Source organism: Amyelois transitella, chromosome 8 (genome assembly GCF_032362555.1).
Source record: "Amyelois transitella isolate CPQ chromosome 8, ilAmyTran1.1, whole genome shotgun sequence".
In the NCBI taxonomy this organism is placed as follows: Eukaryota; Metazoa; Arthropoda; class Insecta; order Lepidoptera; family Pyralidae; genus Amyelois; species Amyelois transitella.
In genome coordinates, this window is record NC_083511.1 from 8,146,856 (window position 1) to 8,159,316 (window position 12,461).

Here is a 12,461-nt window from a genome sequence, read left to right on the forward strand (position 1 = left end):
TCCCTGCTTACTAACACAGAGTAATGTGACCTCGATTTCAACTTTTTTATTCATCCCACGACCGCGACGCAACAGTTGTCGTTCTAATGTGTTTTTTATTCGCCGTACGAAAGAGGAATCTCTCAACTGGATACTTGCAATCGATTAATGTTTTATGCTACTTTTTACGATCGATAAAAAAATTGCGAATTCGTTTCAGTTGCAATAGTTTCCTTCTTTGCTCAACCGTCCGTGAAGGTTTCTGTTCTACTGGTGAACGCGATTATACGACGAGGTATCAATTATTTTCTAGTGAATGAGACCTCACTTCTTATGCTGTGTTTAATAGCTCGAAAAGAATTTATCCAAACATTGAATTCGTGAAGTCAAGAAAAGAAAATGACTATTTTCTTTTTTAATCCGTCATGTCGTATTTTTTACCGTCAGTTAGTCGTTTAAACTTTAAAATGTAATGTTTACATTATTTTGATAAATATAGTTTTCCTGGAGAAGTTCTTTTATGGGTAACGTTACCCTATTGCATTGCAGTCACTATTGTTATCATTATCACACTTATCTTCATTATCGAGTAGGATAACAGTGAATTTATCTTAAGTGATTTTATTGTTTTAACTTATTATCAACCGTTCAAAATCAATTTATAATTCCTCGTGTTTCCATCGCTTTCAAAATTGAATAATGTAGTTTTTGACGTAGATATACGTTGTTACACGGTAAACAAGCCAGCACATTGTTTATTACCTTCCATACATTCGGCTGTGGGGAATATCGCATGCCAACTCGCCGACCTCATTCCGAGACTAGTTCTGCGTAAACTCTCATATCGGGTTTATGAAAACACACCTATTTTTAGAGAACATATGAAGGCGCAGACCGCTCCAACTTATTATTTGTTTGTTTTACAGCATCAACCTGTGCCAAATGCGGCTCATTTTCCGAAGTACGATAAACATGACATAGACCGGGCGATGATATACAGACTCCGTTGTTCCCAGTAATGACGTTGTAGTTGTGTGAACTTACTCGGGTTTACAATTGAATACCTTCGTTTATCTCTGCAATGCAGCTACATTCCAGACTTTGGTTACACGCTCGTGTAACTCGAGCGTGTTACATTTTACACGGGTGTTTCGTGTTATGTAATTCGCAAGCATTTGTGGAAAAGAACTTTTTGAATCAAAAGGCTTACTTGTTTCTCGGGTAAAATATATTCTCCAAATCACCATGTATTGTATGTGTATGGCAGGAGATTGGTCTTTGTCCGGTGTTACATCAGTCAACTTACATGAACGATACTTGATTGGCTCCCATGTCGATGAGGAAGCTGTGGAGAGTTGGACAATACAGGTTGATTACTTGTCAGCGAAACATTAAACAAGTTTAATATGAAAATCAGTAATTGATACCTACTTTCTTTAATATAATAATAGCAATGTCAAATAAGCAAAGATTAAAAAAATGTAGATAAAATCGTGTTATTTATATGTTAAATTGATTTTTACACTTGGGGAGATATCTTACGTACTTTGAATCTGAATGGAAACGACCGATGCGATAAAGAGTTATCTGTGAAGGTTTATCGTCGTAAAGAATACCAATCTAAAAATGTAAGTACGTTTCGTTACATAATACCGTGTTAATAAATTTTCCTTGTGATTGGATGGATGATGTTTACGCTGACTAAATATATATAAGTGTTAGTCATAAGGTTGTTTTGTTGGTGTAAATAGATCGCAATCCTAGAGCGTCTCTAATGAAAATATATTTCTCATTAGAGCAACATATGTCGGGCACCCAAGTCCTCATTTCTCACGACCAAACGGGCCTGAAACTGGTTAGGCCGCATGCCTGCCACGAAAGGACTCCAAGAGGAAAGACTGGCTTTTTGTTTAAGTCTGTGGTCATTAGACCGTGCGTGCAACGGCCGCAAAGGCGATTAGGTTATTAAGCCTATTTATCCAGGTTTTCACATGCTTCACGACTGGCGTCGGAATTTTTACATTACCTACTTTGTGTACGCTGTAAATTGTCAGTACTGTACTCAGAAATTCATCTCGTTTGCTCATTTTATTAGTGACGTGCTAGTTTTGCTTCCAATAAGGTGTTATTGTTCATGACTATGTCATTTATTATTAAATATGACTTGTTGCCAGCGCCTTCTACATAAATTTATAACAATTAATGAATCACACTTGAAATTTTAGGTCAACTAGTTTATACACACGGTCCCCATGAAAAAAAACTTTTTTTTACATTCATGGAAATGAGGGGATGACTGGCTATAGTAATAGTCATACGTATGGTTTTATTATGACGCCAGTGCATTGTATGCGCCTTATAATTTGGATAGGTGACAGACGAAATCCCTTAATAACCCAGCCTCCACCTGCGCCCTTTGGGAACTGCCTGTACTTGATCGTCTACTTTTATGACAACTGGAATGCCTGCTATAATTTTTCGGAGTGTTGTAGTTAAAAAAAACAATAGAGTTTTGCTACTGGTTTTCTTTTGTTGTGGGCTTTTTATTAGATAATCTATTTTGGTGTTGGTGTTTATGATGTAATTATCGTTGTAAAAGAGTAAGCTGTTTAAGATTTCTAAGTTGTAGATTTTACGACAAGTATTGAGTAATTTTCTTTAGTTTTATCTGTTTTTATCTTTATTATGTAACTTTAATAACTACCTCGTTTTACCTACATTTTTTTATTAATTAATTATTGTGACATTCACAATTTGTTCATTACAGTAGTTTGCTATGCGAAGCAAGAAGAATTAATAATTATTAGGTTATGTTTACGATTTCAAAACATATATTTGTATTATGAGACATTCCATCAATAATTAGCAATGGTTAAATCCTCACTTAATTAAACATTATTGTGTTCTGTTGCGTGTGCAACAATTATTATCATTGTGAATGTGTGTGTACACATGTCACAATGATAATAATCATACGAGCTTAACTGTTCAACCCCACATAACGTATAATGCAAATTTTAGATTGCAAATCTGTCGTCCAAATATGGTGTTCTAATCTGAAAGGGCATAAAACTGACGTTAACAACCTCGATATAAACTACCTATGTGGCGTATTAACACATAATAATCCATATAAATCGCGGATCTGTAAATTCCGTTTCCAACAAAAATTATGAAACGAAAAACATTGTCTTTTACTATTAGCACTTAATTGGAACTAATACCTACGTATCTACCGGTAAATATTTGATGAATCATGTGGTTTATAATTAATATCTACATCTAATACACGTGTTCGAATCACCTTTTATCGATAAATCGATTTGACGCTTTCATAAATGTGGCCATTTCAAGTCCCCATAATTTTCTTCGTATGAAGGGTTAGTGAACCTCCTTGCCCCAGCTGCTGCTATGCGGGTGGGAACAGCCCACCTGCCGCATTGATACACCGATCCCGTATCAGACTGCATTCAGCCATTGCAGTTGCATTTAACAGCCGCATTACGTCCACCTACTTTTATATTATTATATACTTGATAACTTTCTCTATTAAAATTGTTTTTTATTTTTCTCTATCATAATATTTGCATAAAGAATAAAAAAAACAAAGATAATGCAGTTCGATGACGAAGCATCAGCTAAAAAATCTTCAAAAATATTAAACGAGCCTTATATAACTGTTTTGGTAGAATAACGGACTTTAGACAACAATAATTGATCGTCCTTAATAAAAAAATGTCAGGCATGAAAACAAGTAAAAAATTATACTAGTTGAAAACGGCGCGCAAGTAGAAAAATGTTGTTTATACAGAATGCCTTTTACGAACGGGTAAGTATAAGTTCGGTCCGGTCAGGCCTGCTATTCTCGTCGGCTTTAAAAATATTCACCCAATATATTTGACCTTTAATTTGACAGAGGTTTCCATTATCGCTGAACCAGTTTTTTTGTGGCCAACTTGATGTCTATTTATATGGTCTGTTATTCAAGCGATTGGTATTTCTTCCATATTTATACGAATGACAAATTAAGTATTTTAGATCCTTTTTTTTTTGTGATAGATAAACTCAAACACTTCTTGGGTAAAACGGGAGCGTAGTCCCGTGCAAAAACTAGTAGAATATGTTTTAAAATGCCTTTGATGAAAAACGAAACGTGATATTTTTTTCATCCACTACGCTTTTATTAATCGAACTCTGTATGTTGTTACAGGCTCACCCCCCGGCCGTGAATCCAGCGAGATTAACAAAAAAGGTAAAATGTTTTTACAATTCGTCCTGCCTGTCGTTCGATATGTATTCAGTTTGTGTTTCATATTGAACGCGGTACTATATTTCAATACCAAATAACTGGGGCGTACCCCTGTCCCCATCTTTAACGCAACGGATTTTTTTTTATTTTCTTTTGCTAAGGACTCGGATACACTGGTGAATTTAAAATACTTTACTCGTATTTTAATCATTTTATTTTGATGAACAAGAATATACGAACGAATCGTATTTAACTGTTAATCCATTTATTCCTGAAAATATCACAATTATGAACAAATAATCGATTTTATATTATGAAGGAACTATATCGTGCAATAACAAACACATCAAAAAGAATATACTTATAACAGTTACGGTATTGCTTCTTTAAGTTACGGCTATTGTATTTGTGAATAAAAGTTTAAAGAGTAACCTGACGTTACATTAAATAAAGTTTAGGCTTCACCACAAGTACTTACTTAAAACTTGTTTATATTGAAAAATTGAGATCACCGCCTCTCATTTCACATTCAAATAGGCATGTTTGTTTGTCGAGCCCTCATCTGTGTATGTATAACTACTGTTTATGCATCACACCATTCGATTTAAAAGGCAGAGGTCGCTGCGAACGACAATATATTTGTTATTATCATTGGCTACTCTGAATTTCAATTAGGCAACATGTAACGGGGTCACATCGTTTTCGATAGATGTTTCTGCATAAATCCCTATTCAAAGCTCATGTATGTAGACTGTCAAACATACCGTTTTCCGATTTTTATTTATATTTTTGATCATATTTTTTCACTCATATATAGCTCAGGTCTGTTCTGTCAACAACTGCGCAAAATGCGACCTTGTATGAGTCTACACAAACCTAATTAATAACCGTCCACTTATTGCGGTTATAAATAAAATCGTTATGATAAATGTGAATGTATTAATCGTATCATTCTGTCCTGCAATAATTGTTGATGTTCTAGTTAGACATAATACCTATCTTTAGGTTTCAGCTTCTGACACTAACAGCGCAATGGAGAGGTCTTAAAATAACTAAGTTGCCATTGATGCAAGACTTTATTTTCTTTAGTAATTTAATACCTACAGAAATCTCTGTTCTTGATTTTATAAGGAGGAGGGGAATCGAAACCGTGCTAAAACTTTCGTTCGCAACAGACGTTTATACTTGAAACCTTATGATTCACTTTATTTTTAGCATCATAACTTGTTGTTTTTGCTTTTTATATTTCATTGTACGCCTAATGACTAACTAATGGGCTTCGTTCAACTTATTAGCTGCAAAGTCTCAGTTAGCTTCAAAGTTAATTATTTTACTTCATTATTATTTATTAGAAACTGGTAACATATAGGGTTACATAATATAAAATCAAATCAGACCGTCAATATTAGTAGGACTTTATACACAAACCCAAAAATGTTCCACTTGAAACTTGGTTCAAATAAAGAGTCCGAGCTCTAAGAGTAAGACAGAACTATTTACCTAAATATGTCTATATGAAGCCATTGAAGATTTGCCTTGCGCAAACAACAACATAATAAAATATATTGATCTTAGCTATAAATAAAAGGAAAACGTTACAGAATTAGTAACCGGTAGAGCTGGGCGAGTAGCGCGTGCGTCATCATCATACATGTGTAATTAATGCAAATAATAATGTCCCGAAACCATTTTAATATCAGACCGGTCTTTGATATACCTCCATGTTTAGCTTTCCGTGTGATTGCCGGCTGTTACGACCAGTATTCATATAAACATCTGCTTTACACATACTCGTAAAGTATGATCGCCCAACGGATATGATTAATCTAGAACAAGAATTACGAGATATTTATTGCTATGAGCCATCGCTCATCGGTATCATAGCGATTATTTATATCCATAACCTGACTAACGATGAATTCAGGTTATTAATCTACTTGTACTCAATTTACATTTATAGAAAATAAGGTTAATTAAAACAGTACTGTAAATAGATGTAATAATCAACAATTAATTAAATAATACCAATACACAATGCTTTTGTCACTACTACCTATGTAAACTGTTTGACATCGTAGTGCAAACGCCCTCGCACAATCTTATACTAAAAATATGATTTCATACTTATAGAAATCACTACACTAGGTGGCTTGGTTGCCTGTTAGAAAAGACTTAAAGTCCGCATATTACATAGAAATGAACTTAAACAAGAAAAACAAACAAAACAAAAGGCCCGTGATATCGATCATCGAACGAAGCCAATGTAATACGGTGTTTGTCTCGACGCAACCAGTTCAGTGAAGAGCACGATACTCCGGTGAAAGTACCGCGGCTCGATCACCGACAACTTTTCTTATTCGCCAGCGGATTCATTAGAAACGTTTCATAACGCCTCGTAACAAAACCGGTTCTGATAGTTATCTTTTTACCATAAAACGTAATAATAATGGAGGTAATGTATGTGGGATCTGTAGCGAACTTGCCTTTTGTTATCTCGACCCATTGGGACAAGGGTCTGGGTCGGCCATTATGTTTCTAAATAGATTTCGGCCACGTCCCGCTTTGAACGCTTTTGCGTTTTCTTTATATTAGCTATTTGACTGAATATATAAAGAATCTGTTATCCCTGGGGAACACGTTTAGTATATTTTACGTTGTGTCTTTGAGGATTAATATTTTAATTGCCTTAAGATATTTGTGTTTATATTTTATAAAGTTATTGTTTGGATAAGTTTATCTTTGAACTACATTCTTATCTGAAAAAAGATTATTAATTTTAACACTGACTTGAATATGTAAATTGTTTCTTCATATTTGTATAGATATAAATAGCCGGACAAATTCTTACGTTAGTCTCAATGACTGTTGATAAACAGTAACGATTAGTGAAGTTTTGTTTACATTATACAAGTGATAAAATAACTTCGCAATCTACAGTAGTAAGTAGTTATGACCTTCTGATTTTTCCAAGACATTATTTTGCGTTGACAAAAACAAGAAATATTTTAAAAATGTGTTTATCAATTCCGTCATTGGTGATTATATTAATCAGTGACTAACTATAGTTATTTTGAATACTGAGTTTAAGAAATGTGTTTGATAGAGAGATACCATAGATATGTAAACTATGTGGTTTGTATGGCGTATTATAAAATGTGGCGTTTTGTTGAAGTAATATTTCAAAAAACAGATAACATTATATTTGTAGATATAGCAAAACGTGGCCAAGTTTCACATGCTGCGGCCCTGGCAACCGGTTCGCAAATCCACTGCAACTCTGCACGACTTTCTATCATACAATCTTGCCTTGTGAACACTCAAACACTTAAATCGTGTTACAAAATAATTTTAGTTGAACATATTGAAATTACTGTGCGTTCTACTGATAACAGTAGAACGGATGAAACATTCGTGAGACACGTGTACTGCGATAATGCGGCATTATTTACACAAATATGTAAATGTAGTTTTATAACTTTGACGTCAATATATTAAGCATATATAAGTACTCAACTGACATACGAATAACATCGAAGCTGAAAGAATACCAACGAAAGAATCAAACAATTCAGAATAGTCAATCGAAACAAAAGAGCCAAGTATATGATATCGTACATGTGACTGAATAATGATTATATGATAATGCCTTGTGTTGTGAGTCGAATTGAATATTTAATGATAAACATAAGGGAAAAACACCATCTCGTGTTTTTGAATTAATGCCTCAGTTAACACAGGTTATTTTTGAGGCAATTATGCAACAGTCGTCTTTGTCTCAAGAAGAAGTAATACATTAGCGTCCAATGTAATTCATTGACGCACATTCGATTGAATAATATCTTCAATCGTATTGAAAGCGGCAGTCGATTAATCTCTTGGGTTCTTATTGACTTCTGAGATAATTGGCGTGACCTTTTCAGTTATTATAGGTATTATATTGTAAGCTGTCGAATTGTAACATTCATTTTTGAGTGTACGATCCTTACGCAGTTGTTCAGGGTCACCTCTCGAAGTGTCAGTTAGGTGTGAAGCGCGCGCCACCTGCAAACCCCGACCACGACCGGTTTGACTGCTCTCCGTTTTCCATCCAGTGTCGGCTCGTGTAATTTAGTTATGAAACATTCATTTTTTGACGCCGTTATTATATTGATTTTAAAATTTATGTTATTATTCACAGATCGACGGGGGACGGAACACGTCTTCCACCCCTTGGTACGATCATTCGTCGTAGATAAAGTTTCGTATCAAAATGCGCTTTTTTTATGCAACTGACCACATAATTTAATAGGTAACCAACACATCACCGAATTTTTATTGTGATATTTCTTATTGTTATCATGTCTATTATAATTTAATTATGTAATCTCTTTAACATAACCTTTCTCGAGAATCAGTGACGAAAATTGATTGACACAAGCTGTCAAGTCGCATTTACAAATGGCTGATTTTCAGAGATACCTACAAGTGAAAGTTACTCCAGAAACATTGAATAAATTATTTAGCTTTACTTTCCGACCTGTCAACAAACACAGTCGTGTAAATAAGAAATCGTGTAGGTATTGCTTCAAAAACTTGTAAAAATATGTTCAGGAACCTTATTTTTTTTAGTCTTTTACTGCAAAAGTTTTATCCAATCCATAAATTTAAACCCCAATCCGAGGTTAATTTATTGATTATGTAATACTAGAGGCCGCCCGCGACTTCGTCCGCATGGAAACCCTATCAATCCCGCGGGAACTCTGGGATAAAAAGTAGCCTATGTGTTATTCTGGGTCTTCAGCTACCTACATACCAAATTTCATGGTAATCGGTTCAGTAGTTTTTACGTGAAAGAGTAACAAACATCCATACATCCATACAAACTTTCGCCTTTATAATAGTAGTAGGATATCGTCTCTTTATCATCTTAGGCATTCGATTTCCTTATCATTTTGTTTTGAGAGGCATTGAGTCGTCCAAAATAAATCCTTTTAAAATACTCGTTCGTATTACCCGTCGCTTTAAAGGCACGAGGACTAGAGTTTGTTTCATCATTAGTTGATCCCATATTAGGTTGGGTGGTTCGATAAAATCGAATGGTCCAAGATGGCCGCATTGGACCGGCGAGCCGTCACGATCTGTGAGGCTCGCGTAGGCGGCTACTTTCTCCTAACGGGATTTCGCCTCGTCCCCCGTGACCCCGCGGATACCCCTGTCTGCGCAGACGCCGATTTATGATTACGACATCCATTTAGAATTTTATTATCTGCAAAATCACGATGATGATATCACGATATCACAATTCTGAAATAATATTTGTTGTTTACTTGCAGGTTTTGATATGATTACCTTTATTGCTATTATTATATTTCGCAAAGAAAACAGGTTCTTTTGTGAGTAATATATTTTTGAATACGGCATGATATGTCGAAATCTATGTACTGCGTCCAAATCATCGAAATGTACATACAATTACAGTTAAAGGACAGAATGGCCACGTTCGTCAATGATGGAACTGAGATTCAACTAATGAAAGTATTTTTTATTAATAGTTTATTATTAGCATAGCAACTTACATGCAATGATAAATAATTCTTTCTTCTCTCAGTTTTGTAAACATACACTTGCTCACACTTGATAATTTCCATCGAGATATAAGAACTACGGTCATAATTTCCAATACCATGTCCCATAATGACGGGTTCTTCGAACGAGTTTGTGGCCCCGAGCGTAGTCAGTCAAAGGTCAGAAGACACGATCTTTGCCTTTCCAGCACTGCGGTGCACTATCGACGTCAACGTTGCTATGTTCATGTCTGATTTACTAACACGAGAACCTGTTTCTTGAGTAGACTGTGTTTCTCTCATGTAGTGCTGCCCCAACGTTGCTAGTTTTAATCATGAGGATTGTATTTATTTTGACTGTGTCTATCTGTGTTCATATTTAAGTCGAATTTCTAAGCAATGAAAATCTTGAGGGTGTAAGAAAATCTCGGCACGGATTTGAATAATTATTTACGATCTTTAGTCAGTGAAAATTCTCATAAAGATTTTCTAAAAACGGTCGTGTTCAGATAACAGTCCGAATTATAAATGAAAATAAAACTCCAACGGAGTGAATCTCAACATGATTCACGGTCAGCATTCGCTTTGACCGGACGTCAAAGTTACAAGTGCCCCCTCACGGGAGGTGGAGATTCTGGCGTCCGGCCAACGTTTGCAGATCTTCCTAGAACCGCATCGATTGCCACTCGACTATTTGTGTGACTTCGCGCCAACTTGTTAATTTTAAACGTCACAGTTAGACTAATAGTGGGACACAGAATTTCAATAGAATTTCGAGAAATGTTACGATAAATAACAAATGTTGAACAGCTTTTTCTTAAATTAATAAAAAAAGATGCTTCTAATACAGCTAAGGGGATTAAGTATCTTAAATTCATAATAAACAAAAAAAAAACAGTTTGTCACCTTTAGGTGTTTAAATAATATTCTGCCAATATAACCAGATGATCTTTATTGAGAAAGTGCAATTAGAAACGCGATGTTTTATACTGAAAGCATGAGGGAACACGATCGTAAATCTCTCCGTGCACGTCCGAATTGTTCTCTTCAAATCTAAACGTCACAAATGTATTGATTTCCTTTCTAATAAAAAAGCTATTGTCCGTTTGAAAGCTCGCGAGCACAAAGCGTGAAGCAACAAAAAGCTACTGGCATAAAAAGCGGCCATATCGGTGCGGTTGCTCGCTCGAGTTGCATTATTCTGTATGAAACGGAATGCACATGTGGGGCAGATGTTTGGGGCTCCTTTTCAAAATTGTTATTATACCCTCCGCCCCCGCCACCACGCCACCCCACTGAGCAGTCACTGACCTCTTTGTGACACGACACTAGTAACTTTGTTTTCGACCTGTTTCTCCTTATTGCCACTTCTATTTCTCCTCCTATTCCCAAGCCACCACTAAAATTGCTGCTTAATTTGGTCGCTGCCCTGATAATAAACATGTGTGATTTATATTAGAGTCCTTGGCTATAAATAGAGCTTTGCGTTGATCGCACACATGTCTCGACCCGTGGAGGGTTATCATCGTCGCCACTTAGAATACAGGTTCCAAGGTTAAAAAAAGCCACAGCTGTTTGCCATTGACTAACTACAATGTGGTGTTTAGTCAAATGACGATAAAGATGTTGTTTTAAATAATGATTTAATAGATATTATGTTTTTTTCAGAACTATTCACAAATATTTTTTTCTTACTAGCAATAATTACCCGGATATTGAATGTCACCTAACCGAAACTAAATCATATCACCACCTAAAAATTCAGCACAATATCAGAACATAATTCTATAATGTCTAAATTGCCAAGTTCAATGCTCCGGTAATCGTTCAGCGTAGCAATCAAGAGCAGACTCAATAAACGCAACATAACCTGAGGCAAAAATGTCGAAATATTTACGAGATTCAAGTCTTTTTGCTTCACTTCTATATTTAGATGCGTACTGTGCAAAACTTCATCAAGCGACTTTCTACTCTAAAACGATCGATTTGATTCAAATTTAGCCTGAACCTCATTATGGCAGTTATTATTTTCCTACAAAACAACAGCACAATTCGACGAACCAAATCGTGCCTCTTCGTGAAACGTGTTTGCCGAAGCTATAAAGGAACTAGTAAAACTTGTATTGTGGTTTTGCTTTTCTTTTTTGCCTGCCTCACGTTCTTTCTCCTCTGTAATTTTGACTGTAATTATTTATTAAATGCCAGGTCATAAATTTAATTTAAAACATGGCTTATGTGGTCAAAACAGGTTTTACATTTTTTGTATCATTTGTCGACTATTTCGTAATCGATTTATCGTATCGAGTTAAAGAATATTTTGTATTTTGACAAAGTATCATTATCTCCGATAATATTTGGTCTAATGGAATTACATAATTAAAAACTGGTTATACCAAGAAGCAGTTCGTCGGAATAATATCAACGCCGGGAATTTTATTAACAACCTGAGCACATTCCGGGAACCTGTTAGCGATCTCGCCCGGGTCGGCCGGCTCAAAGGATCGTTTCGGCGCAGGTAGAGTCGCTTCATGTGTTTGCCCTTTCATCCTCCATACTACAGCATAATTTATTCCTTTCTTCATTCCTCGTAAATACTCGCAGTCGAAGTTGTTTGAGCGAGGTTGCACGCCGTATTTTGTTCAATTCTAGTCTCCCACGACTATAGTGATGGGCTTGGAACCGGTCTGTTT

At 35.5% G+C, this 12,461-nt stretch overlaps 1 protein-coding gene across 2 annotated transcripts in view; it reads left to right on the forward strand.

The window, feature by feature from the left end:
• LOC106136502 (lysine-specific demethylase 3B) overlaps nt 1-12,461 on the forward strand; it is a 151,080-nt gene that overhangs the window by 102,324 nt on the left and 36,295 nt on the right. For both annotated transcript variants that reach the window (XM_013337073.2, XM_060945642.1), the window contains one exon: nt 4,190-4,231. In XM_013337073.2, coding sequence (XP_013192527.2) covers nt 4,190-4,231 — 42 coding nt within the window. The remainder of the gene's footprint in view (nt 1-4,189; nt 4,232-12,461) is intronic.